A 26,590-nucleotide genomic window follows, 5' to 3' on the forward strand; every position below is an offset into this window, starting at 1 on the left:
CACCAGTGGCAGCTGACCAGGAATGTGGCCCTTGAACCATGGTGAAGGGAGATCCTTCCACACACTCAAGGGTGAGAGCCACCGGTAGAGGACACGCCAGGGACTCTGGGATCTAGGAACAGTGACAGGCATCCCACCTCCCTCCAACCCGCTTTTTCACACACCTGGCTGCACCTTCAGAGCACCTGGGGCTCCTACAAAGACCTGGGCATCCGCTTCCACCCTCGGAGGTGCAGACATAACCGTCGGGGTGCAGCAGGGACACCGAGTGTCCTCGGGGAGCTCAGCGCCCGAGAAGCTTTAACAAACAAGCCCCAGTCTCAGTGCCACCTGCCGCTTCTTCCTGGCAGGCCTGCTTTCTTTCGTTACTGGGGCTCTGGGCTCCCCACGGCCCCCACGCCTGGCAGAGAGACATCCCCCATGATGCCCACAGAGCCCAGCAGCAGCTGCAGGGTGTTTCGCCTCAGCCCTCACACAGCAAGTCACACCAGCGGCTGCCACTTCTCACCTCCCACGTGCACAGAACAGACTCGGCTGAAACACCCTTTACTCTTACTCAAAAGCTTACCATCTCTAAAACTAGCTTGTAAAACATACAACTGCTGTATGCCACTTTGTTGTCTAAGGGGCCTTGAAACTAAAAAGTTATTTTCAAACAAGCTTCTTTTTCTTTTGTTAAACTACTGGACAACTATTTTTGAGACATACCCAATCCTAGGTGGAGAAACCAAGGCTCAAGTTCTTACAACTTTGGAAGAGAGGAGGCAGGCAGGGAAGCAAGAGGCCCACCTGTGCCCACAGCCTCTAGTGAAGCCTAACAAAAGCCAGGCCTGTGCCTCCCGCTGTGCATTCCTGGGCTGCATCCCACATCCTTGCAAGATGCTGTAACCCCTGTTGATCATCAGCAACCCCAGACACCTGCTCCTACTCCACCACGCATCTCATGGAGCAGAGAGTTCATGAAAAGAGAGGGACCATAGGATCCGTGTTTCCACCCAAGGTGGGCAGGGCTCTGCTGCTCGTCTAAAAACTGCAAACTCTGACACCAAAGCACAAGTCTCTGTGAGCACCTGCCACGCAGGCTGCCTCAGTGGACCTGAGGAACGGTGCTCAGGGAAGACCAAACAGCACCCCTGCCCTGTGGACGCCCCGTTCTGAGTGGGAAGGGAGGGCGGGGCCCAGGCAGCCTGCCTATGTGCTGGGTCATAGGTAAAATGTCCCCACGGTTCAATTCCAAAGGACCTGGAAGGTGCCAGTAGAGATCCCCTCTGTGCACTGGCCACTCCAGAGTCACTTTCCCTCGCACCCTGGGTGGCAGACACAGGGGAACACGAGTCCCACTCCAGTCTGTCGTCCTCCTGCAGCAGCTCCGCAGCCACCCTGCATCGTGGCCTCTCCACTGCACACACACCTGGGGACCTCCCCTCTGGTGACAGAGCACAGCCTCATTCTCAGGGCACCAGGACTTCTGCTATATGGATGATCATGACTTAACCAGTCCCCAGGGAGGGCCACTTGGGTCATTCCCATCTTCTCCACTTACTAGAACAAATTTCCAGAGGCGACATCGCTGGGTCAAAGGCACACACCTTTACAACTTCCTCAGTGTGGGAAACTGTCCCCACGAGCGACGAACAGGAGGAAAGCAGCAGGTGTGGCTGCAGAGCGTCCGAGTGTGGGTCCCAGCCATGCCACTCACTACACAGCAGTCTTGAGCAAGTGACTTCCTTCTACGCCTCAGATTCCTCACCTCTGAATCGGGGACAATGACAGACTCTCTCTCCTAGGGCTGCCATACAGACCATGTGGCCACTCTGCAGGTGGCTAGGATAGTCTGGCCCAAGGACAGCACTTGTTGAGGGTTGGTGACTCTCATCCACCGTGAAGGATGCATATCTCAGCTTGCAGAGCCCAGGCTGGGCACCAGGAGGGGCTGGAGGTGTGGCTGCCTCGAGCCTCTGCAAGGTGAGCTTGCCCTCTGCGTCCAGCCAGGCCTGCAGGGTGGGAACTGGGTCTCTTCAGAGTGCCCCAGAGATGGCTTCACTCAGGGACACTGGTCATGAACAGGGAACTTGCCGAGGGCTGGAGGAGACCAGAAGAGGACAACCAGGAGGACCAACGGGGCCACAGCCTCCCCACTGATGTCCCTGCTCCCTGGGGGCCAGCTCTGTGCAGGACCCGGCAAGGTTCTGCCGGTATGTGACCCGACACCTGTCCTGGGAGCCTAATTCACCATCCCCTGCCTCCCCTGGGCCACATCGCCCTTTCCTAACACCAGATGTGCTGTCTCAGCCTCACACCCAGCCCCCTAGCACCCCAGGCCACCCACTCATCTCAACCCAGCAGCCAGAGGGACCCTGTTAAAACACAAGTGGGGTCATGCCCCCGCTGCTGGGGCCCCCGTGCCCTCTGGTCACTGGGTTCCTGCTTCCCCCCTGGCCTGGCTCCTTGGGGCCTCTGCGCAGGCTCATCTCTGGCTGTGGACACCTGCCCTGGCCTCTGACCCGAGGCCCTTCGTGCAAGCACCACTCAGCACTTTCCAACGAGGCCTAAAAGCCATGGGTCTGCCCAGTCATGAACTGGAACCTGTAAAACTCAGCCTGAACAAACCTCTTCTCCTCATCTGCTGACTACATCAGGCATTTTGTTATAGTGACAGAGAGCTAACACATTCAGTTCTGAAAAACGTGAGTTTCAGATGCCCTTGAGGTAGCCACAGACCACAGCTGGCTCAGCTAGCACGTGGGCTCCCCAACTTCGTGTATTCATTTATCAGTCTCTCCAAAGACTAGAAAAAAAATAACATCCAAGATTTTTCAAAAACAGCACCCTTTGCAGTTGGAGAGAAGAAGTAACTTCTAACGTTCTGAAGCAGAGTAAGGTAACTACAGTTGAAAACAATTGAACATTTCAAAGTAGGATTTCGCATTTTCCCAACACAAAGCAATGATAAATATCTGAAGATAAGCTATGCCAATCACCCCAATCTGATCATTATGCATTACGCATATCTTCATGCTCTATCACATAAATATTTTCCATGTGAGTCAGTTAAAAATAAACACATGGGAAACACGTTAACGGACCAGGAGGTATGGTCTGGTCCCTTCCTACTCGTCTAATTCCTTAGACCACACAGGGCCTACCTTAAAGCACCGCAGCCACCTGACAGAACAAACGTATTTCCTACGTATGAAATGAACATGGTGCTTACCAAACGTGTCCAGTATGTCGGTGATGAGGACAAACTTGCTCGGGTAGAACCGAATCACACTCGTGTCTGAAAGCAGCTTTGAACACTAGAAAGAGAAAAGAAAATTCACTGTCTGACTTGGCTGGGACCCTCCAGGCCTGGAGGATGAATGACCTCTGCCAGCAGGTTCAGGTCTCTCCATGGCCAAACCCTGTGCAGCACTGGGGACGACGTGAGAAGCAAGACCACTGTGTTTGACAAACGGCTGAGACTCTGCTCACGACTGACTCTCTTTAAGGAAGGTGCTGGAAAGCCAAGCTCCAGGAGAGCCCAGGGCCTTGCAGTCTAGTCCCCAACCCGGCACCAGCCTGTCCCGATGGCTTCCGCGCGTGGCTTCCTCTGGTTTATTTCAGCCTGGTTGGATTCCTATGAAGTGACCTCACAAGTAAATCTCTATGGCTCCTTCAACTATATGGATTACTTACATTCTACCCTAAGCTTCCCTCTAAAGGGGACCGTGACAAGCTTCACGAGCACGTTTCTTAGGTGCTGAGGACACTTCAGCTTGGACAATCCCTACATCCTCCCTGTGCCAAAGGGAAGGCCACAGCCACACAATGTGGCACCAACCACTCCAGGTTGAGTTGTCTTTTAAAATAAGAGGCAGGAGAGTTCTACCTTGAAAAGCTGGATTTAATTCCCTGTCATTATGAATTCAAAAGTCAGCAAAAGTAATCAAGTAACTCTCCTGTATTTTATCATCCCAACAGTTAACCCTCAGAAAGACATGTCATTTAAAAATCAAAAAATTTTAGAGGGGCATGGGGTACATGCCTGTAATCCAGGGGATTCAGGAGGCTGATGTAGGAGGATCCCAAGGTTGAGGCCAGCTTGGGCAACTTAGTGAGGCCCAGTTTCAAAAAAGCCCAAAGGGGGGGGGGGGGTAGAGCACATGCCCAATAGGCATGATGCCCTGGGTTCAAACCTCAGCACTGTAACAAGAGAGGGCGACAGGCATTTTGCTTTGGCATTGTTACCCACTAAGCTGTCGGAGTCACCAGCTTCTCCTTAGCATTATACACCTCAAAGCAAAAGACACCCTCCCACAGCCCAGACCCTCCTTAGTGGATGCAAGCTGGTAAACCAGCAGTGCCCACAGAGAGCAGGGCAGCTGCATGTCTACGGAACTCCACTTCCCGTCACCTCACTGACTGGGTCTCAGGTGCCCTTTCACAAGTGTTCCAAGTTAAACCACTGCCCTGGCGGATTCCAGCGCTGGGGGTGGGGCAGCTCTGAATCCTGGAGACTGTTTACGGCTCTTAGTTCCTAGGAACTGATGTGTCCCCAGTTCCTACCCAGAGCCAGGACTGCAGGGCGTACCCCCAGAGTGGCTGCCCCAAGATTCACACAGAAACACAAGGACTCAGAATAAAAAAGACAATTTTTAAAAGAAGAAACATTAAAAGACGTGATCCAGTTTCAAAGCTTACTATGATGCTACAGTTTGACAGCATCAAACTGGCAAAAGGACAATCGTATAAATGGTTGGAATTAAACACCGAGGCACAGACGCTAATGCCTGCATTTATGGCCAGCGGACTTGAACAAAGGTAACAACACCAGTCAACAGGGGGAGGAACCTTCAGCACACTGCTGGGACAGCTGGTATCCACGCACCAAAACACTGACTCTTAACACACATAACTCAGAATGATGGACCACAGACCTAAATCCAAGTGCTAACTACCTTCTAGAAGACAACATGGGAAAAGCCCTCACTACCTTTGATCAGGCAGAGTTCTAAGACCTGAGTCCAAGGGCATGAGTCAACATGAGAAAGTTCATGAGGTTTGTTAAAGCTGAAGCCTGCACTTGGAAAGACACCGTCATGAAGAGACAAGCCAGCCTGGAGTAGTCTCAGGCACGCACCAACGTCACTGCCTGAGTGCAGTGGGGGCCCTAAGTCCACCTCACCCACCTTAAGAAGGCTGCAGTTGCCTGAAGTTACTAAGATTATTGTACAACTGCCCACCAAGGAAAAAAACACCTAATGACACATGACACATTGCTCAGCACAGGTCCCTGCTGTTAAGCAACAGACGACTGTACTCAAAGAACTTGCATCAAGAACCCATGAGGAGCAAAGGACGTAGGTCAGTGGGAGAGCACTTGCCTCACGCATGAGGCCCTGGGTTCAGTCCCCAGCCCAATAAATAAACCAAAAGGAATACAGGGCAGGGGCACGCCTGCCATCCCAGCAACTCAGAGGCTGAGGCAGGAGGACTGCGAGTTCAAGGCCAGCCTCAGCAACTTCATGAGGACTTGTCTGAAAATAAAAAATGTTTAAAAAAGGGCTGGGATGTAGCTCAGTGGTAAAGTGCGTCTGGGTTCGTCCACTTCCCAGTACCAAAGAAAAAAGAGTACATGGGCTTAGTGGTAGAGCTTTTGTCTAGCACACACCATGCCCTGGGTTCCATCCCTAGCACAAAAAAAAAAAAAAAAAGAGGGAAAAAAAGGAATATATAATTATTACAACTCAACAAGATACCAGCTTTTAAAAGGGGCGGGCCATGAATAGGCATTTCACTCAAGAGGATATGCAAATAGCCAATAAGCACAAGAAACTCCACATCATTAATCTCAAGGCTTTGTAAATCAAAAGCACAAGGAGATATTTCAGACTACTAGGCTGCTTAGGCTAAACGGGTGGACCATGGTGGTGCTGGAGATGTGGGGGACCTAGGGCCCCTGGGCCCTGCTTATAGGAACGTAGATGGTGCTATTTTACTTAACAGTTGAACAGTTTCTTTCTCAACAAATTAAACTTACCATATGAGTCAGCAAGCCTATTCCCAGGAATTTACCTAAGAGAATGAAAACATAAGTTCAAAGACTCATGTGCAAACGTTCCTGGCAGTATTTTTTCAACACCGGAGTGGAAACAACCCCAATGTCCATCAACTTGTCCATGGATACACAAAATGTGGGCATCCAGTCAATGGAGTAAAAAGCACAAAGTGCAGACGCATGCCACAAGACGAACGACTCTCAAAACCATCAAGCTAAACGAGAGCAGCCAGATGCAAAGGACTGGGTACCGACGGAGCCCTCATGTATGAATTGTCCAGGAAAAGCCGGTGAGGTCAGAACGCAGTCTGTGGGTTCCTGGGGCTGGGTATGGCAGCAGGGTTTGAATGCAAATAGGCCTGAGGGAATTGGGGACTAGGAAAACGCTCCAAAACCGGATCCTGTGTGACAGCTGCCCGACTCTAGACATCTACTGAAAATCACTGATTTTCACACTTAGAACAGGTGGACTTTTTCTTCCTGGGGTGCTGGGGTTGGAACCCAGGCCGAGTGCACACCGGGCAAGTGCTCTACTCCCAAGCTACACCACCAGCCCTTAGGTGGACTTTGTGACCTGTAAAATATACTTTAAGCAAGTCGCCAGCTTCCCCACAGAAAAACCCTTGCAGCAGAGAAAGGAGACGGACTCCCCTCACCCATCCACGCTGTGCCCTCGGGGCACAGCATCGGCACTCTTAAGCAGATGTGGATGTAACCGGCACGCACCATGTCAACATGAGCTGAATCTCTTCCAGATGTCAAGCTCAGTTCCACGCCATCACAGAGAGACGCTGCTTATGAAAGCCCTTCTCACCTGTGAGTGGTGACCCCTCGTGGGCGGCGGGGGACCAGTGTCAGGGGTGTTTACTCATGAACTAAGGCCGGGTGCTGAAGAGCAACAGCCTGATGTGAAGCTGCAGGGACACACCCCTGCCACACGAAGCCCTCAACACTCCAAGGGCCCGGCAGAGGCCCGGGGCCTCCGAACCATCCTCACAAGAGGCAGGTAAGACAAGTGCCACGTTTTCAGTGTCAAGTGACAGTGAGGCCTGTACTCTCAACTAAATGGCTCTTAAAAGGGGCCCTTCAGAAATCATCAACTCTGCCCTGAGGACAGTGGCTTGTGAATGATCCCTCAGATATGCACTTCTGGGCATGTTTTGCCAAGACAGGATGATCTTCAAAGTCAAAGACCAGAATAAGCTGCTTTCCTCCAGGACCTGCCCTGTGACCAGGGGTTCTCACGGATTAGCAGATTCCCCAGCACGGAGGATTTAACGAGCACACTTCTAACAGCAGGGCACACTCCCATCACCGCACGACCACGCAGAGTGTCTTAAAAAGTCATGTATAGCCAGCACAGTGGCGCACGCCTATGATCCCAGGGGCTCAGGAAGCTGAGGCAGGAGGATCTCGAGTTCAAAACAAGCCTCAGCAAAAGTGAGGCACTAAGCAACTCAGTGAGACCCTGTATCTAAACAAAATACAAAATAGGGCTGGGGATGTGGGCTCAGTGGTCGAGTGCCCCAATGTTCAATTCCGGGTACCCCCTCCCCACCAAAAAACTGCACATTATCAGAGACACACGCTCAATGATCACAAAGGTACCAAGCCAGCCCGATCAAGTAGACCTGAAAACAGCTGCTCAGTCTTTGGTGTGTGCGGGAGAAAGATGGTGGAGCAGATGGGAAGCGGAAGGAGGGGCAGGACAGAGACTGGCACACTCCAAGGCCATGGGTAGAGACTCCACTGTTGGCAAAGTGAAGGCTCATCTCCCTACGCAGACTAACCTGGCTCAAGCTTCAACAGCACCTAACATACAGGACAGGGGAGGCCAGAGCCCCAGACCAATGCCAGGCCCCAAGCAGGAGTGACTAGAGGGGAACGTCAGGTCCCACCCTGGACAGCTACTTCCACAGCAAGACCAGAGGGGCAAGAGCACGGCTCCCAGGAGTACAATGCCAAGGCCGTGCAGGAGGGGACGGCGGCAGCTGCGCACAGAGGCCGTGAGGCGGGAACTGCAGTGGAGCCACACTGAGCCTGCCTTGGAGCCAAGACACCAGATGCAGGGCTCAAGACAACAGGTGACCACACACCAGAAGACATTCTTGAAAAGAGGAGGAGGAACCCATCTCAACAAATGCCCAAATCCCAGACCTTGAAAACCTGAGCAAACAGGCAAACACGTCTCCCTGAGTTACAGTCCAGCCAAGGGACACACGGACATGGAGGGGACGGGACGCCAAAGGCAGGCTTTTAAAACCCGATGATTAAAATGATTAATGAGCTAAAATAAGACCTAAGAAATGAATTAAGGAATCAATTAAGAATAATTACAGGAGGCCAAAGACCATTTCAGCAAAGAGATTCTGAAAAGAAATCAATTGGAAAGCCCAGGAATGAGGCACAGTGAATCAAATAAGAAATCCATTTGTGATATCAGCAGACTTCACTGCACAGAAAACAGAACCTGAGGCCTTAAGACAGGGCTTTGGGGCTACAACACTAAGTAAAGACAAATTAAAGACCATGATCAGAACACACACAAACACTGGGACATTAAGAGACCAAATTAATGTCAAAATTAACATTAAGAGTTAAGAGTCAGTGAGACAGAAGGTATAAAAATACAGGCTAGGGTCATTAGGAACCTATTCCAAACCTCAGGAATGAGATGGATATCTATGTACAGAAAATATGAAGCCCAAACAGACAAGATTCACAAGAATCTCTCCAATACACATCCATCATCAGAATGCCTAACAGAGAACAAGGATTGAATATCGAAAGCTTCAAGAGAAAAACATCAGGTCACAACTAGAGGTAGACTCAAGTTCATCCTGACTTCAACTCAAAGAGTCTAAAAGCCACCAAAGCTACCATTCAGAACTGAAGAGGAAATAAAAAGAATCCATGACCACTAAACTAGCCCTACAGAAGGTACTTAAACACTGCACAAAGAAGTCAAAAATCTTTAGTGTGAGCTGGGCATGGTGGCACATGCCTATAATCCCAGCGGCTTGGGAGGCCGAGGCAGGAGGATCACAAGTTCAAAGCCAGTCTCAGCAAAAGCAAGGTGCTAAGCAACTCAGTGAGGCCCTGTCTCTAAATAAAATACAAAATAGGGATGGGGAGGTAGCTCAGTGGTCAAGTGCCCCCAAGTTCAATCCCTGGTACCCGCCCCTTCAAAAAATAATCTTTAGTGTATGGAAGTCATAAATATGTCAGAATAGTTGTACCAGGACTCACATACTGCATAACCCAAGGGGTACCACCTCTTATGCAATCCAGCATCCAGGAGTGCTTCCTGGAATTGTACAGTGTACAACCTGTGCAGCTGCACATAGTGGCCCTGGGATTAATCATTTCATAAAAACACAGATTCATAATCATAGCCTTTCAAAGGAAGTATGTGAAAAAGATAAATAAATGAGGGCAAGACCCTGAAGTCTGGAGAGGTGGGAGGCACTAGACCTGACCTGGATGACGATCTTCAGGGCCTTCACTTTCTGGTCAGAGGCCCAGGCATCCTTCAGTGACTGGTTGAGTTCCTCTATGCGGTTCACGTAATCCTGCTGAGTCAAGTTCAACAGCTCCTTTTGGGATCCCTGTGGGTGGAAGGCAAAGGGGTAGGCACAGAAAGAAGAGGGAAAACTCCGTTTGACCACCACCTCCATTAGAAAACACCGGGTACCAGCTGCAACCTGTAAACACCCCTCATGGCCCTACCAGGACTGACAGCTGTGTTTTGCAATCAAAGAGGCTCTTCGGGTTTTCTGCCCAGGAGTGGAGTGCAGGGGCCGAGGCAGGCCTTGGAGACAGGCAGGGTCTGAGCTACACAGCTCCGTCTCTCAAGAATGGCATGATTCTGGGGACCATGCCTCCTGTGCTCTGGTGAGTGGGACAGGACTCACCTCATTCCCCACCGACTGGGGCCGACATGGGCCAGGGGTGGTACTGAAGGCTGGGTGTCCAAACATCTCTGCTCAGATGCTCAGGCACAAAGACAGTCTCCCTACACCACTAGGGTTTAAGATAAGTGCTTGCAGGGAACAGGGAGTCAGGCCCAGAGGTACACCTGTGTTCCCAGGTACTCGGGAGGCTCAGGCAGGATTCCCTGAGCCCAAGAGTTCAAGGGCTACACAGTGAGGCCCTGTTTCCAAAAAAAAAGGAAGGAACAAAGTGATGTGGACAAGCCCTCGTGGAGCCCAGAGCCAGCTGGGCCTGGAAGTGGCCAACTCAAGAGGAGAGTGCTGGGGACAGGGAGTCCCTCAGCAAAAGCTGCGGGCACAAGAGCACACTGCCACCCCCACAGGTGACATGCCATGCAGGCAGATGTGTGGCCTGGTCCTCCACAGACACAGCAGTGCTCCTGGTCCCCAGCTGTCTTGGGGGGCTAGTCTCACTGCTCCCAGGAGGGAGGGCACACGGATACACGTGACAGTGCAGGGCCACATGCTTCTCACACACATACTAGATTCCCCAGGAAAGAGCTCCTTCAAAGGGCCTCAGAGCAGAAGGCTCAGGAAATCTGGATGGATCCCAAGCGGTCATCTGAGCTATGAGGCAGAGGCTTCCCTGCCCCTCTGCAGTAAGCAGCTGTGTGATCGGCCTGGAGAATGAGCTACGAGCAGAATGGTCTGTGTTCCTTCTGGGCTTTGGCAGCGAGAAATTACCCTCTGTTCAGCTCAGCTTGACAACCTTGGAAGCCAAATGTTGAGAAGCAGCATCACAAGACAACGCGATGTCTGCCACCCGCACAGGGCATGCACGGTGAGCCAACAGGAAACCTTGGTTAGGTTAAACCACAGATACGGGCTTTCTCGTTACTGCAGCGAAACCCAGCCTTACCCTCACTTATCTATGCTGACCTGAGAGCCACCGGAAGCCACTGCTGCTGGGAGCACAGAGAAGCAAGGACAAAAAAAGCCCAAGGGATCAGCAAGGAGCCCACAGAGCCAGGAGGCAGGGAGGACAGTGCTACAGTTCTGGGTGGCTCTGCAGGTGCCTGTGGGTTCAGGGTGCTGCCCCCACCTCCTGTGGGACAGCCCCATTTTCAGCTGGGTTAGCTCCGGCGACTTTCAGGTGCTAGACTCCAGCCCTCAGCAGTTTCCCTGGACCAGTAGAGGCTGAGACTCAATGGTCATTTCTGAACTAGGAAGAATCCGGGGCTCCTGGACTCTGCGGAGCACCCAGCAGCTGTCTCAGAGCCGGAGGACCCTGTACAGGATGGACATTATGCGTCCCTTCTCGCTGGCAAAGCCTCCCATTCAGCCCACACAGCTCTTCTTTATCCCCATTTCACTGGTGAACAAAGGCAGAGGTGAGGCAAGTGCCCAGGGCCGCCCTGTGGCCTGCGCTCCAGCCGTGGCCTCTGGGCTCAGGACCAGCAGCCACGCCAGCCAACATCTGCAGGGCTCACCGCGCTGGGCGCTATCCTGAGCCCTTCAGAGACTCTGACCCGCTGAAGCCTTGCAACAGCAGCACAGGTGGGCGCTCCTCAGCCTTCCCATACCCTAGGGAGGTGGACCCAGGCACAGGGCAGCTAGGAGAGCTGTGCGAGCACCCAGAAGGAGCCAGTAGGGAGCAGGGATGCAAGACCAGGCAGGCTGGCTCAGGCTCCTGGTCTCTGTCACCATGCTGTGCTGCAGGGGACAAGCTCACCTGGGTCTGAGGGCCAGGAAGTAATGCTCACCTGTGAGCCAGGACAGGGAGGACTGTGGTCACCTGGCAGAGCATGCCCTGGTCAGTGCAGGAATGTGGGCCCTCAGCTGTTGGGGGGCTTTTCCAGAAGCTGGAAATCTGCATGTACCCATTAGCTTTACCTGTTTTTTTAAGAGCTGGCAAACGAGCCACATGCAGACCTATTACAAGATTCCTGAAAGCCACGTCCAGCCATCAGGGCGGCCATGTGTAAACTGCAAGCTGTGATCGCTGTACCGCACAAGGCCACTTCCTAGGAGGGGACTCCAGGTGGTTTCTACTGTCAGGACTCGTCCCCAGATGACCAGGATGGCTCAGGTATCACAAAAAGAAAAGACGCCTCCAGAAACCAGGCTGAGCCAGGCTCCCACACGCTCAGCCAACTGCACGGCTGGCACCTTTCCCTGGATTGAGCCCAGAGTGCAGCTTGAGCCTAATCCAAGGGCAGCCACCGAGAAGGACCTCGCTAGGCAGGACGGAGAGCCCCCATCCTGTGCTCAACAGGGGATGCTCACCTCCTCAAAGTCATCCAGCTCCTCCAGGCGGGTCCGGACCTTCTCCGACATCGCAGACCCGGCGGCCCCAGCTCTGCCTAAACAGAACGCATCAGTCACAGAGGTGGCGTTTCTCCTGCACCACAGCCACAAGAGAAGGCAGCCTCCTGCCACACCTCATCGTGAGTAAAGATGCCAGGAGGGACTGGGGCTCAGCGGCACAGCGCTCACCTCGCACGGATGAGGCACTGGGTTTGATCCTCAGCACCACATAAAAATAGGTAAAATTAAGGTGTGTGTCTATCTACAACTAAAAAATTATTTTTAAAAATACCGGGAAGTGATTTCATCACAGAAAACAGATCTTGAAAGCAACTCTCGTGGGGAGTCCAAGTTCCATCAGAAACACTAGCAAGTAAAGTCGTCCTCTCTCATGGCCTGTTCCGCCGTCTGGAGCAGAGGGCCTGCTCTAGGCCTGCACCCATGGGGAACCACTGCCACGCGCTGCCCACAGGGAACGGCCTCAGGTCTGCCAGGCGGTGGCCCTGGGGCCTCAAAGCCCTCTCTGCAGGCAAACAGGACAAGCCGTCTCCTTCCAGGTCTGCCAGCATTTCCCACGTCAGCGGAGAGCTGTGGGCAGAGAGGAAGGAAAGGACACCAGGCCAGCCACAGGGCAGGGGGATGGTCCAGCTGGTGGCTGCCCTCCAGGGCCCACCGCTTCAAAACCCCTTCCCCACCTTCAGGGGCTCCGCATCCTGTTCTGAGGTCCAGACGGCTCACACTAGCCCACAAACCACTATGGCTCAGACCTTGAAGGTCTCCCAAAGGCCGATGTGACTATGGCTGGTCCAGACCATGGGCAGAAGTGGGGCCTGGTCAGGCCGCTGGGGGTGCAAAAGGGATATTGGGACCTGGCCTCTCCCTTTTCTGCTTCCAGCTGCCCTGAGGTGAACAGGCCTCCTCCACCAGTGCTCCCACCACGATGCGCCGGGCTGCCACAGGTCCAAAGCACCAGGGCCAAGTGGCACGGGCCGTAACCCCTAAACTGAAAGCCAAAATAAACCTCCCCTCCTTTTGATTATGTACTTGGTCAGTGACAGGAAGGTGACCAGCAGACACACCTAACTCTCAGCTTCTTTAGTTCTAGGCACTGATGTCTCAGCTCTGGGCAGTCTGAGAGTCCGACATAAGCTGATGGCTCTTGATCATTTAACTACCAATAACTACCGATAGCGACTTCAGTGTTGAAGATTCCAAATAATTTGCCATTTTAACCTTGTTTCTACCTTTTCCTTCATTCTGAAAAATACAAAAAGCATAAGCTTGTGTATTTAATAATAAAAAAAAAATTGTAAGACCCTGGTAACCACCACCAGGCCATCTACTGTCTGGCTCTCGTTCACAGCGATTGGTCCCTGCAGGTCCCCATGCTGTGGCACACAGCTGAGCTCATTTCCCCCCCTGTTCAGGGTTCTCCATTGTATAAAATACACTTTCTTTTTTCATTCTCTGGCTGGTGGAAGTGCGGACTGCTTCCTGTCTGGGGCCATTACAAACAGCTCTGCTTCGTCTCCTACAAGCCTGAATTCCTGCAGGGCAGAGCTCCTCAGACCTCTCCAGCCACCGCTTAAGGATGTGTCGAGGCAGATTCCAATCACCACTCTGAGGCAGGGCCTGTGACTCTTTCTAATGAGCTCCTGGGTGATGTCATTGCTGCTGCTCATTGAGCCACAATTTAAGAAATGTGGAACCAGGGCAGGGTTGGGAAACTCCTGTAAAAGCCCAGTCCAAATATTTCAGGTTTTGAGAGTCACATACACTGTTGCAACTGCTCAACCTCATCCCTAGCACTGAAGCAGCTGTAGACAATCTGTTGACAAACTGACAGTGCTGTGGTCCAATGAGACTGACTTCATGACATCAGGCGTGGGCCAGACTGCCTGCAGGACGTAGTTTACCAAGCCCCAAGGTGTGGAATCGCTGGATGCAGGGGCTGCCCTGTTGCCTCAGACCTTTCAGACTGCTCAACCACCAGCTATGCGACTGTGGGCCACAGGAACCCGTTTTCCACATTGTGGTTATCAGGGAAGCTCAAGACCAAACCACCAGCAGAGGTCATGCCTGCAGAGGGTCCATATTCTGCTTCACAGGTGGCGTCTTCTTGCTGGGCCTCTCATGGTGGAAGGGTGAACCGGCTCTCAGGCCTCTTTTATAAGGGCATGAATCCTCTTCATGAGGACTCCACTTTTGAGTCCCGAGTCTTCCCTGAAAGCCCGGCTCCCAACACCCTCGCCTCAGGGGTTGTGATTTCAACATGGGTTTCAGGGACACAAACGCCAGACCACAGCACCTATCTTCAGGTTTAACAAGCAGGCCGAAGCATCCTCAGCAGGTGGGAGAGCTCCTGCCGCCCCACACTCAGCCCTTTGCACTTGACCTGCCCGAGGCAGGTGTGATTTACTTTTTAGCCTGGGATAAAAGTTGCACCCATAAGGAAGGTGCTACAGGGGACAGATGATGGTGGAACATGAGGTTAAGAGACCAATTCTATAAGATGGGCCAACTGTGCTGACCCTCCCCCTCCAAGCTTTCTTTGCCCAAAGCAATCTGCCTGCAGCTCGGCCTGGCCCAGGTGGACAGGATGTCACATTTCCCCGCCAAGGGGGGGGGGGGGGCGCAAAGGTCAGGTAGTGTAGGTAATGAATGATGGGGGTCGAGAGAGGATGAGGATCAGTTATCAAACAGAAGCCAAGGGTCGTGCTCTTGAGCACTCTGGGTTTCTAACAACCTCTGGGTCCCTGCCCTTGGTCATGTATTTGGGGAAGAAAGACAAGACAATAATTAAGGAGAGCGGTTCTGGGGTTTGTAAGAGCAAAACACACCCCTCCTGCAGACTCCCAACTTTGGGGCGCCTTCTCTCAGAGAAGTCTGCCTTTTCTTAAATAAAACTTGCTTTCAATGCTTGCCTCAGCCTTTCTGGGGCGTTTAATCTTCAACACTAGGAATAAGGACCCGTTCCAGACTGCTATCAGCCCCCTCTCCATTTCTCCCGCAATGTCCCAGCCTGCAGAGTTGGGGTGGGGGATTACACCTGGCAGGTCAACGATCTGCATGTGACCCCGGCTGTGCTCCTCTGTGCCCAGCAACGTAGGGCAACTTCAGAAAAGGAAGCCCGTGTCCCATCCTGCAGGTGCAGTCAGCAGCAGGGCCAGGGTCTGCCTGGACACACAGGTTCCTCAGGGTTCCTGCCACACACACCCTCAGGACACCCTGGTCCAGAGATTGTGACCAAGTCTCAGCAGAGAAAACTGCTGTGTTTAGGGACCAGAGGCTGCCAAGACAGAGTGGGCAACCCTGCACCAGCACAGCTGCGGTTTCACCAGGGACAAAGCCTTAGGGCAAAGGAACTGTGTCCACAGCAGTCCCCTGCATCTCTTAAAAAACAGGAAGCTCATCTCTTACTCCCAGGAACCACCTTGTATCTTTGTTCTGCTCCGAGTGTTTCAGCTCTGTATCTGTAAGCAATCTTAGAGCTTTCAATGGAATTAAGCATCAGGACAGTTTAATACAAACTTTTCACTTGTAAAGTTATATTAAAGGTGGTGGCAGAATTTTCCCATGAAAACAAAAAACTTGTCTTACCTTTTTCAGATCCCATAAAAAGATTCTGCAGAGACAAAAAATTCATTAATAGTTTTAAAATCTAGGGCAATACAGCCACTTACCTGTTCAGATGGAAGTATGTATTCAAAGAAGGAAAACAAGGTCATTGGAACCACTGGTGATTCAAGTTCCTACTCAATTCAGGGCTCTCAATAATTAAGGAGAGGGGCTCTGGGGTCTATAAAAGAGCAAGACACACCCCCTTCCATGTGTCAGCATGAGCCAACATCCAAATTTTTGATATGACAGCAGCCACAACAGAACTATTTTTAACTTCTCTACTCAGGGTTTCCCTTCTCTACTCAGGGTTTGCCGTCACTTGGGGCTGGATAATTCTTAAGTGACGGCTATCCTGTGCACTGTGAGACATCCTATAGCAGCTCTGGCCCTTACCCATCAGATGCAAGGAGCACTCCTGTACCTCTGACCACCAAAATGTCTAATTTCCAATGACCCCAGTGGGATAAAATCACTCCAGGTTAAGAATCACTGCTCTGCATTAACTGTGCATCCAGAAAAAAAAAATTTTTTAAATAGTCCAGCGATTCTGTCCTTCTGCTTGAGATACCATGGGGAGGAGGCGGGGCCCTGTGGCACAGCCTTCCACTGCCCACTGGGCTCGCCTCCCTCCCTGGTCAACTGTCAGGCGCAGGCCACCTTCCCAGCACCCCTTTGCGTTCCTGCACTGTCCATGGCCACCTTCAAGACAACATGGACAGAGGGCTGTGAGGGACTCGCGCAGCCTCCAACGGGAGGTGCACCTCTTCCCTTCACCTTGACCATGAGACACACGACGTACAGCAGAGCAGCAAGATGGAGCCTGATGACCTGGAGCTGCCACGCCAGCCCCAGTGACCCACCCCTGGTCTTTCAGTGAGAGGAGCATGCGTCTCTCTTGGTGACAGTGTTTGGGAAGACCCTGGTTATACCTACTGGATGGAACCTTAACTGCCACAGACTCTCACCCGCTGGCCTGGTAGCTCTTGCCCTGCCGAGAGCAGCCTGCCAAGTGCAGGGGAGCTCTAGGTCCACACGCCCCCAGCCGGCCCAAGAAACAGCGCTCGGCTCTGGGCGAAAACCCAGCTGTGGGCCGCAGGCCCTGCAGGGACGGGCGCTCTCCTCGCTTCACGCCTCAGCTTCGCAAATGCTCTGCAGTTCCCTTCTTTTTGGAAACTGTCACATCCCTGGTTTGACATTTTTTTTTTAAAGTCACATAGCACATTTTCCCGGAGTAACACTGACATAAGGGAAACTTTGAGAGCCCAGAATTGGGGCAACCTAAAGAAAAAAATCACAACATCTCGGTACTTACAATGGACAGCTTTTCCGTGGTCGTGTACCGAGCGAGGATCTCTCCCCGCTTGTTGGCCCATGGCTCAAAATCCGATCCTACGACCAAGTTCTCATCTTTGTCGCGTTTCTTTCTGGAGCTGTCCTAAGGAAGAGCAACACAACTTCTTCAGCAGCAGTATCGTTCTGATCTTTAAAACTAAGTTTAAGTAGAAGGTTGTAGTTCCCTACTGCACAATAAGTCAGATCCGTCTAAAGGCTGACCATGCTCTGCATCCACCATGGGGTCAGAACCCAGGGCCTCGAGCATGCTAGGCAAGTGCTCTATCACCAGGCAGCCCTTGTTTTAATGAGACCGGGCCTTGCTAAATTACTTAGGGCCTCACCAAGTTGTCCAGGTTGGCCTTACACTTGTGATCCTCCTGCCTCAGCCTCCAAAGTTGCTGGGATTAGAGGGTACGCCACTATTTACTACCAAAGGTTTACTATAATGAAAATATTTCATCACAAATGGCCAAAATATATATTTTCAAAGGCTGAAATGCGTTAGGAATCAAGGAAGCCTATTGAAAAGATGGCCGAGTTAATACAATAACTAACATCCAGGCTACAAGAAGCAAACTGCTAGGGAGGACACTCTGGTGGCAGCCACCAGAAACTCACACACACACTGCCTTCACCCAGTGATGAGCTTCTGGGACACTCGCCTGCAGAGTGCACAGGACACACGTAAGAAACCCAATGCATATCGTTTATGCCAGTAAAACCCAAAACAGCCCAGGAATGAGGAGTCAAGCATGTCATACGTGTCCTCAGAGCTCAACCCATCAGAGGAAAACATCTCCAAGGCATGCTGTCGAGTTTAAAAAAAAAAAAAAAAAAAAAATTTAAACCGTTTTCAGCAGGCTTTTTGTTTAAAAAAAAAAAAGAGAGATAAATGTATGAAATGCAGGAAGGAACATGGCTGAAAGCATGGATTCTGCAGCCAACCAGCCAGGCTTAAATGCCCGCGTAGAGTGATTTAGCATCACTCCCCTGCCACGTCTGACTTGGTAAGTGAGGGTTGAGACACCTCTCACAAGGTGAGGGAGCTGAACACAAAATGCTCTCAGAAAGATGCCTGCCAAGGCTGCGGCTGTGGCTCAGTGGGAGAGCGCTTGCCTAGCATGCGCGAAGCACTGAGTTTATTCCCCAGCACCACATAAAAAACAATAAACAAAATAAAGGTATTGTGTCCATCGACTAAAAATATTAAAAAAAGAAAGAAAAAGGAAAGCAGGAAAGACGCCTGCCATGCGTTACGCTGACATAAACGACAGGCCTGGAAACACTCAGAGACCACTTCTCATGGTCTGAGAAGTCAGAAAGCTACGGAAAAATATGTAGTACGCTGCTGCACCCCCAGGGGGGAGAACAGAGCAAGGGGGGTCCACAGGGCTCCATCTGAGGCCTTGGACTCTTACCTCGAAAACTAGCAAGTTATTAATGTAATTATGCAAAAAGAATTATCAACATGAAATTAGGGCTGACAGTGTAGATCAATGGCAGAGGACCGGCCTAGCACACAGGAGGCCCTGGGTTTGAACCCCAGCACCACAAAGCAAAGATACAACAAGAAGTCAAAAAGACTCCCCTCATCTCTACTGGCCTCTCTCGGCCAAGGTCCTCCACTTTAAGCAGACCTCGCCGACACCTGGAGGAGAACCCGACTGTGCCCCACATGTTGATTTCTGCAACTTACAAACAAGGCACAGAGCCACCCACCCCTGCAGACCAGACCCAGAGCCAGCGACTGTCACCACAGCATGTTACCGTTGCTGCTGCCATGGCTGCAGGGTCAGCAGTGGCTGCAAACAAGGAGAGGGGGTCGGTGCCATCGAGGACACTGCTCAGCGGGTCCACCACGGAGCTGGAGGAGGACGACGACGTGGAAGAGGTGCTTCCTTTCCGGTTCACCTTCTTTGTCTTTGATTCTGTGACCTGTGGGGAACATGCATGGTGCTGCCATAGGGGTCCCCCTGCCCTTGCCCAGGGGACACGCTGGGGCTCCTCTCATTCTGGATGCTGGCCTGACTGTTCCTGGCTGCAAGGGCTTATGGGTACCAGGCTGCAGGAGAAGGGTTTCATCTAAGGTGACCCAAAATAAAACACAGCCCAGCACCAAGAGCAAGCTAAGCTCGCTGGCCAATCAGAAGCCACTCACTGCCTTCTATCTGTAAACTAATCAGAAAAGACCCACCAGCCTCCACAGGAAACCACCACTAAACCCCGCCCACCAGTACCTCGCTAACCAATCAGAAGCCACAACTGCCTTCCACCTGGAGACCACCAATCAGAAACAGCCCACCAGCCTCCGCAGAAAACCTCCACTCCAATCAAATGACTCCCGGCTCTGGCTTCGGAAGACCCCTGTTTCCCCAGTATGCACCCTTGCTTAAGTCTCAAACTAGTTCAAACTTTTACTCATCAGCTTTATCTTTTAATGGAAGGGAACAACTGGGCCGGAGCCACTATGATGTAGAAGGTGACAATACCAGGCCAGGTCTCCACCCCTGGTTCCTGATGCAGAGTCCCCATTCCCTGGGGATTCCTAGCTGACATGAGTGTCTCTCTCTAATGAAGAGACTCTGGGTGGCTCCTGGACAGGAGCTGGTCACCTGGGAAGGCAGAAGCTGGGAACTTGCAGCCCCACCCTCCCCGAGGGATAGGGGGGTGGGGAGCAGTAGATAACCTTGCCTGCTGTCAAAGCTACCTAAAAACTCCTCAAAGAAGGGGTTTGCACGTAGGCACCTCGAGGGGCTGGCGGATGGCCCGAGCTCTGCCGCCTCCCCCAACCTCACCCTGCACACCCCTTCCTCTGGCTGATCATCAGCATCCTCTAGCGTCCTTTAGGATAAACCAGGACATCTCAGTGAAGAGCTTCCCCGAGTGCTGGGGACCATCCTAGCAAGTAATGGAACCCAAGGAGGGCATAAGGGAACCCCAATTCGTAGGTTGGGGCTGGTGTCTGCAGTGGGGGCAACCTCAAGAGGCTGAGCCCTTCCGTGTGGAGAAGGCTCAGACTTGATCCTCTCCAGGGATAAGCGTGGCCTGTACAGCCTTGTTACTCAGTGTTGAAACCACTGCCCAGAGCTTAGGGTAGACCTAGACCTCAGCTCCAGCACCCCAGACCCCGCTGCACCTGAACCTGCACTTTTAACAAGACCATCAGGCCTTCTGCCCGGCAGCCAGGGTCCAGGGTGCACGAAGGCGGGGAAGAGATGCTCAATACAGAACTGTCCTGGACAGGTACAGACATTTTCATTGTCACCACTCCCTAAAGGACATGGCATTAACAGCAGTCTACACAGCATGTTCCCCACAGTAGGTATTCTAAGTACTTCCAAAGGGGAAGGAGGATGGCACAGTTACATGCAAATATTACCTGTCGCCTGTTACCTAACGGCTGTGGGCATGGGGCATTTTGATATGCACGGGGTCCTGGAGCCAAGCCTCCAAAGATGCGAGGGACACCTGTACTAGCTGATAACAGGCTCACCACCCACTTACCATCATCTTCTTCACTAAACTACCCAGAACAGCATGCACCACTGGCAACTAGAGTGATTCTAATGTTCCAAGTAGGTGTTAAGAAGCCAGGTCGGACACATCCATGCCAGGAACAGTCATCCCCTCCCCAGGAAGATCTCCCCAACGTGAGGAGGGGGTGCAAACAAGGGGGCAAGGTCAGTCACAAGAAAAAATGTTGACTCAAATAAGCAAAAGTAGTTGCCATAGCAAACCAGAAAATATTCCTGTAATTCCATGAAAACGACCCAGCAGTAAGCCTGTGATTCCCTGGATCCAGACACCCTTCGGATAGCCTCCTGGGCAAGACTCACGGTTATGGGTTTCAGCGGGTGGTAGTCCCCAAACTCCAAGGGCACGGCCTCCAGCCGGCAGGATGCAAATTCAGCCTTGTAGTTCCTGCTCCTGGAACACCTGGCAAGGCAAGCAGACAGGAGGCTGAGCCGGCCTGGGACACGGGCAGCCTCCCGGGACGGCCCACTGGTGGAGCTTATAGCAGAATAAACTGCCAGAGACCAACACGAAACACCAGATTTAAACAAATTTGATGTTTTTTTCTTTTAATCCATTTGAAGGTAGAAGAGCTACCAAGGCCTCCTGGACTTGGGAGGCCAGACCCAGAATGAAGGGCTACTCCTGATGGAGCCAGCTTCCCAGGCCAGCTTCTCCACATTTTGAATTCTAGGCACAGGCCACCAAAGTGCCCGAAGGAAGCCTCGTGGGGCCAGAGAGAGCTGGGCTGGGGCTCATGTTTTCAGACAGCCAGGGCGTGGAGGAGCGCCAGGAGAGGCGTCCAGAGAAGAAAGAGGAATCTGGCGCATGCCACCCTGCAGAGCACTCAGAGGGCGAAGCTGGACAGAGGGAAAGGAAGCCGGGACAGAGCTGTCATCACCTCAGGACAGCTGGGAAACAAAGGGGGAGGATAGAAAGTGAAGAACCCAGGACACAGGGGACATGGAGAAAAGGCCCCGCTGCAGAGCAGGCTCCCAGGGTGGAGGAGATGGGCAGCCGCAGGATTCCAAGGGGTGACAGCCGAGACTCCCCCTCCAAGAGGACCTCCCCCAACATCCAACTACTGGGCCTGCCCCCAGCAAGACCCCAGGAGGCACCTTGGCCAAAGCCCCTCCTGAAACTCCTCCACACGATTCCCCTCTAGCTACCCAGGGCCGCTCTCCCAGTTCATGGAGCTGAGCCCCATGTCCCCCCTACTGCAACGGCCCCCTAAATACAGCCTACCTTATGGCTTTTAACAAGCATCACAAAACACTGTCTTTAACAAAGGATATGGGCACTTCCAACTTGTAAATATCCACTCCCAGGAAAAAAAAAAAAAAAAAAGTTTTTCTGGGCACAAGAAACAATTCTGCCCCTTCCCCAACCTCCCTTCAGGGAAAAGGGAGACTCAAAGGGCCTCCCACCCCTCCCCAGAGTCGTGACTCATTAACACTCGAAGGAGACACTGGCACCCAAACCTTCACCCACCTGCCCAACCACCACAAATGCCAAGGCACAGCCTGGGTGGGGGGGTCTTATTTCCATTCCTTTCAAAATAAATTTGGCTTCAAGAGCAAAGGAGGAGGAAGACTTGTGATGGACACTCGACTTTTATTGAGAGAAAATGCCAACCATGATGATACATGGCCTCCTCGTCCCCGTGCATCAGTTACAAAACTCATCTTCCAAACACTGAATGACAACACTATGGAAGAGCCTAACCAGCTCCCGTCCAACTGACGATAGATCAGTCCCTTCTTGATTTATGACAAATAAAAAAAAAAAAAAACCCAAAGGATAAACACCTTTCAGTAATAGTCATTACCATGAAGATGGAATTTAAAACATCAAATTATACTTTTCCTCTTTTCAAATCACTCTCAACTTTATTAGCTGTCAAGGAAAATAGAATTTTGAAAAACTAATGAGCAGAAAATGTAATACAACTGGAAATTAGGTTGCAAATGTGTTTCCTGTTCCTATCAGAACTGACAGACAACTGGGAAGGGTCAACACGCCACGACTCCACCTGTGACCCATAAGAGTTCTCATTTATCATACGCAGGGTTCGGGGCCAAGCCTTTTACCTCCACTCCCTTTAATCAGCTCTATCTGGTGGATGGTGATCACTACCATTTTTCCGAAGATGGGGCTGTTCAGTGTTGGAAATTTGTCAAAGCTGACAGCAGCAAGTAACAGAGTCAATAGTTCTACAGATTATAAGTCATCTCAAAACCTTAGAAATAAAGCATCTGTCAGCCAGGCATTGTGGCCCACTCCTGTAATCCAAGGCACTCAGGAGGATGAGATAAGATCACACGTTGGAGGCCAGTCTCAGCAATAGTGAGATCCTGCCTTAAAAAAAAAAAAAAGTATAGCCAATTGTCTACTTAACAGAATCAAGCTTTGAAATGATATTTTTTAAAAGTTGGGACATGAGTGGAAAAAACTACTTCCAGAAATAATTTTTTTTTAAACAAAAGTCTTCCTTGTCTGAAAATCCCTAGGCAACTACAATTTGAATTTCAACCACTTCCATTATTTCCTCAAATTTGCTGCAGTCCTCTGCCTTTCCTGTGGTTTGAGGCTGGAAGTGGTGTTTTCTTTCATCTGGGGGTCCCTGGCAAAGCTGACAGCGACCTCTAGTGGACATTTTCTCAAAACCGCTTACTCTTCCTTTTCCTCCAGGCCCAGCTGATGGCCCTGGTTTTGGGAAACACACACACACACATACACACACACACACACACACACACACACACCATGAACCAAAGATCCAGTGCCTGAAGGGCTCCTGGGCTCCTTGGCAGCTGCCACAGAAAAAAAGTCCAACACTTCATCCCTGGGTTATTCAAAGTGTGGCTCTCAGGTCACTAGCAAGGGCAACCCATCACTTGTGGAGTGTTGCAATACCCTAGGACCACAGCATCAGGACCTGCATGGTAGCAAAATCAGGTGGCTCCAATGCACATTAAGGTAACAACTCCCTACATGAAAATTGTTTATATTTGATGATATACACAGAATATTGAGCATGAATTACCAAATTAATCTCCTTTTAGTAGAAATACCAAAATTCACTAAAGGGTTCTTGCCAGCTATTTCAATTCAAGTATTTAGAGACTAATCACATAATCTGACCACATGGCCTTTCCTCACACAACCTCCAAAACTCTGAAAATGTTGTAGAAATCCTGGCTCCATGGGGTGGTAATTTCCAATGTGTTACCACCAGATGATTAAGTAGGAAATGAGACCAGGGATGCATGGGATATCTCATCTCTTGGTCCGGGCCAAAAATTAAGATGTGGGTGAAAAGGCGTTCTAGGGGAGATCCAGGACAGTGTATGGGACTTGGGGAGCCCTATAATCTACAAACAGCCCAGGAGTTAGACTTGAGGCCCAACTGGCAATGATGATCATGATCTCCAGCCTCCAAACCTCAGCTCACCTGTGGGCTGCGTTCTCAATCCCCGAGCCTCCATCTCCTCACCTGAGGAACGGAGTTAGGAATTAAATGAGATGCTACGTGTGAAGCACTTCACCCAATGCCTGGCACAAAATAGGGCTTGATAAACATCAGCTGAAAGCACCCTCTACACAAAGATCTAGCACAGCTGTTCCTAACAGTACCTGAGTAGCATGTGACCAAAGGCCTCCCGGGGTTCCTTGTTCGCTCATCAATGCTACTGAGCCCTTAAAGCTGCTGTTCTGGGCACCCAGGATAGGACAGAGTCCCTTTAAATGGCCAAAAGTTAGTGAGGAAACTGACCTTGGAACAGGCACCAACACACCGAGAAGCCAGATTAGGAACCAGGGAGAACCTAGGTGCTTAAGGGTCATGGCATCCTCGCATTTTAAAACAAACTCCAAAATTTAGTACAACTGCATTGGGATGCAGGGGAAGACAGTCCTCCCGGAGCTCATACCAGAATCCAGAGAAGTTCAATGAAATCAGGAGTTTCTCGAACTTGGGGTGCTATCTTACTGATTTCCCCCAAGTGTGCTCGGTCTCTTGGCCAGGCCAGCCTCCCTAGGTCAAAAGGGACCCCAGGCGAGGGGGACCAGGGCATCCAGCACCGATTAGTGTGCCTCGGAGGTCACAGGTGACGAACAAGGAGCAGTCAACTGCTTCACAAGCATAAACCCAGGGTGCATCGGGTGACTTCTAAGGTGTTGGGCTGCACCTTTTTTCACTTGCTGGCTCTGGCTCGTTCATCATCCCATGTAAGCTACTTCCCACCATTTGCAGAGAGATCAGATTATGTCCCTTCTGAGCAACTGCAAGAGAGGTCTGCCGTCGCCAAATAATCCCCTTGTCCCCATCACAACCTGTGCGAGTTCCTCACGCACACCAGTCACCTGCTGGGGCCTGACGGTCCCGTCACCCCACTGGAACCCCACATGCCTGTCGCGTGATGAGCTCCAATGCATCCTGCAAGACCCAGTTTAAAGCAACTCCTCCGTGAAGCCAACGCCAGAAGGCGTGAGTCGCTGCCGCCTCGGGGTCTCGTCCCAACGCCTGCCGAACAGCTCGGGCGTGGGCAGCACCCCACCGCCGTCCCCTCAGACCAAGGGCAGCACGGACGGGCGGCGCGGGGCTCTCCCAGGTGAACGCGCAGCTCTGGCCGCAGCCAGGCCGCCGAGTCTCCCCGACCCCACGGGCCGGGAACCAATGCCCGCCTCTCCCGGGAAAGTCGGGGTGTGGAAACCCGCGGCCCCCCTGAGGAATGCACGGAGGACCCTGCGGGCGGCGGAGAGCCAGCAGTCGGGACGACTCGGGGAGGGCTGTCCACACTCGCAGAGACAGACGCCCCGAGACGCCAGGAGACAGCCCCTCTCAGAAGCCCACACGCCACCTCTTCCTTACCACGGAAAGACGGCCATCTTCCTAGTCACATGACCGCTCTTCTGGGGCCGTCAGCCCTTTTTCTAGCATTCGGACGCCGCCACGCCCCTCTCTGGCCGCCATGATTGTGAGGGGCAGCTGTTTGCTCCGCCTCCCCCAGGCGGCGCCTCCTGATGACGCCAGGATGAGGCGGGGCCGACGCAGTCCAGCGGAGCCAACTTTCGGGCTTTCCGCTGCCGCCATGATTGTGAAGGGCACAGGCCACCAAGTAGAACCCACGATGCTAAGACCAGATCGCGGCTCCTGCTGGCGCCGCGATTATGAGGGGTAGAGGTGGCTACGTGGAATCCAGGCTGCTTCTCTGTCAACGCCGTTGAAAGGGATAGCTGTCGCTCCAGAGGCCGGGATGCGCGTTCCTCCAGCGCCATGATTACTAAGGGCATGAGCCGCAGACGCGGTGATCGTGAGCGGCAGGCCCCCGGATTTGGAGTGGCAGCTGGCTGCTCTACCGGGTCCTGTCGCCAGCCCACTGTCGCCCTGACGGGGCGGGGCTCGTAGAGCTAGGCGCGAACCACGGCTGCGGATTGCAGCAGAGTCCCCGCGGTCGGCCTGCACCCACCTGGCGGCTGCCCGGGACTTGGGGGAAGCTGGCACTTCAGCACCGTGACCAGGAGCCTCGGCGTTTGAGCGCTGCCCGGAGCCCAGGGACCGACCAACTGGTGCGTCCCTGCGACTAAACCTACGAGGCAGGTTAGGGCCGCTCCGCACCCCCCCCCCTCCCCGGGCGAAGCTGAAGGCGCCGCGCGGGTGGCGGGAACGACTAGCCCACGGCCACCTGGTCTGAACGACCACCATCATCACCTCTGTGCGGGGAACAAGCCCCAACACTGGTGAATTGCTGCAGCTAGGAAGGATCTGAACATCCCAAACCAGAGTAAAGAGGCCCGGCTGACCCAGGCCGCGCCTGAGCCTCTTCCCATTTATTCTCGA

At 52.3% G+C, this 26,590-nt stretch overlaps 1 protein-coding gene across 2 annotated transcripts in view; it reads right to left on the reverse strand.

The window, feature by feature from the left end:
• The window catches only part of Vps35l (VPS35 endosomal protein sorting factor like), a 106,472-nt gene extending 80,728 nt beyond the window's left edge, over positions 1-25,744 (reverse strand). The window contains exons 1-8 of one of the 2 annotated variants that reach the window (XM_046434270.2): positions 25,622-25,744; positions 21,072-21,171; positions 19,003-19,170; positions 17,213-17,335; positions 15,880-15,904; positions 12,259-12,335; positions 9,520-9,648; positions 3,215-3,299 (exon numbers count right to left, since the gene is read on the reverse strand). In XM_046434270.2, coding sequence (XP_046290226.1) covers positions 3,215-3,299; positions 9,520-9,648; positions 12,259-12,335; positions 15,880-15,904; positions 17,213-17,335; positions 19,003-19,170; positions 21,072-21,171; positions 25,622-25,638 — 724 coding nt within the window. In that variant the 5' untranslated portion in view covers positions 25,639-25,744. Of the gene's footprint in view, positions 1-3,214; positions 3,300-9,519; positions 9,649-12,258; positions 12,336-12,571; positions 13,496-15,879; positions 15,905-17,212; positions 17,336-19,002; positions 19,171-21,071; positions 21,172-25,621 lie in introns of those variants that run through there. The other variant, XM_046434351.2, reaches the window with a different exon arrangement.
• Positions 25,745-26,590: the final 846 nt, after the last annotated feature.

Source organism: Marmota monax, unplaced genomic scaffold (assembly GCF_021218885.2).
Source record: "Marmota monax isolate L192 unplaced genomic scaffold, Marmota_monax_Labrador192_F-V1.1 WCK01_AAM20220418_F8-fsc00035, whole genome shotgun sequence".
NCBI classification, from domain to species: domain Eukaryota; kingdom Metazoa; phylum Chordata; class Mammalia; order Rodentia; family Sciuridae; genus Marmota; species Marmota monax.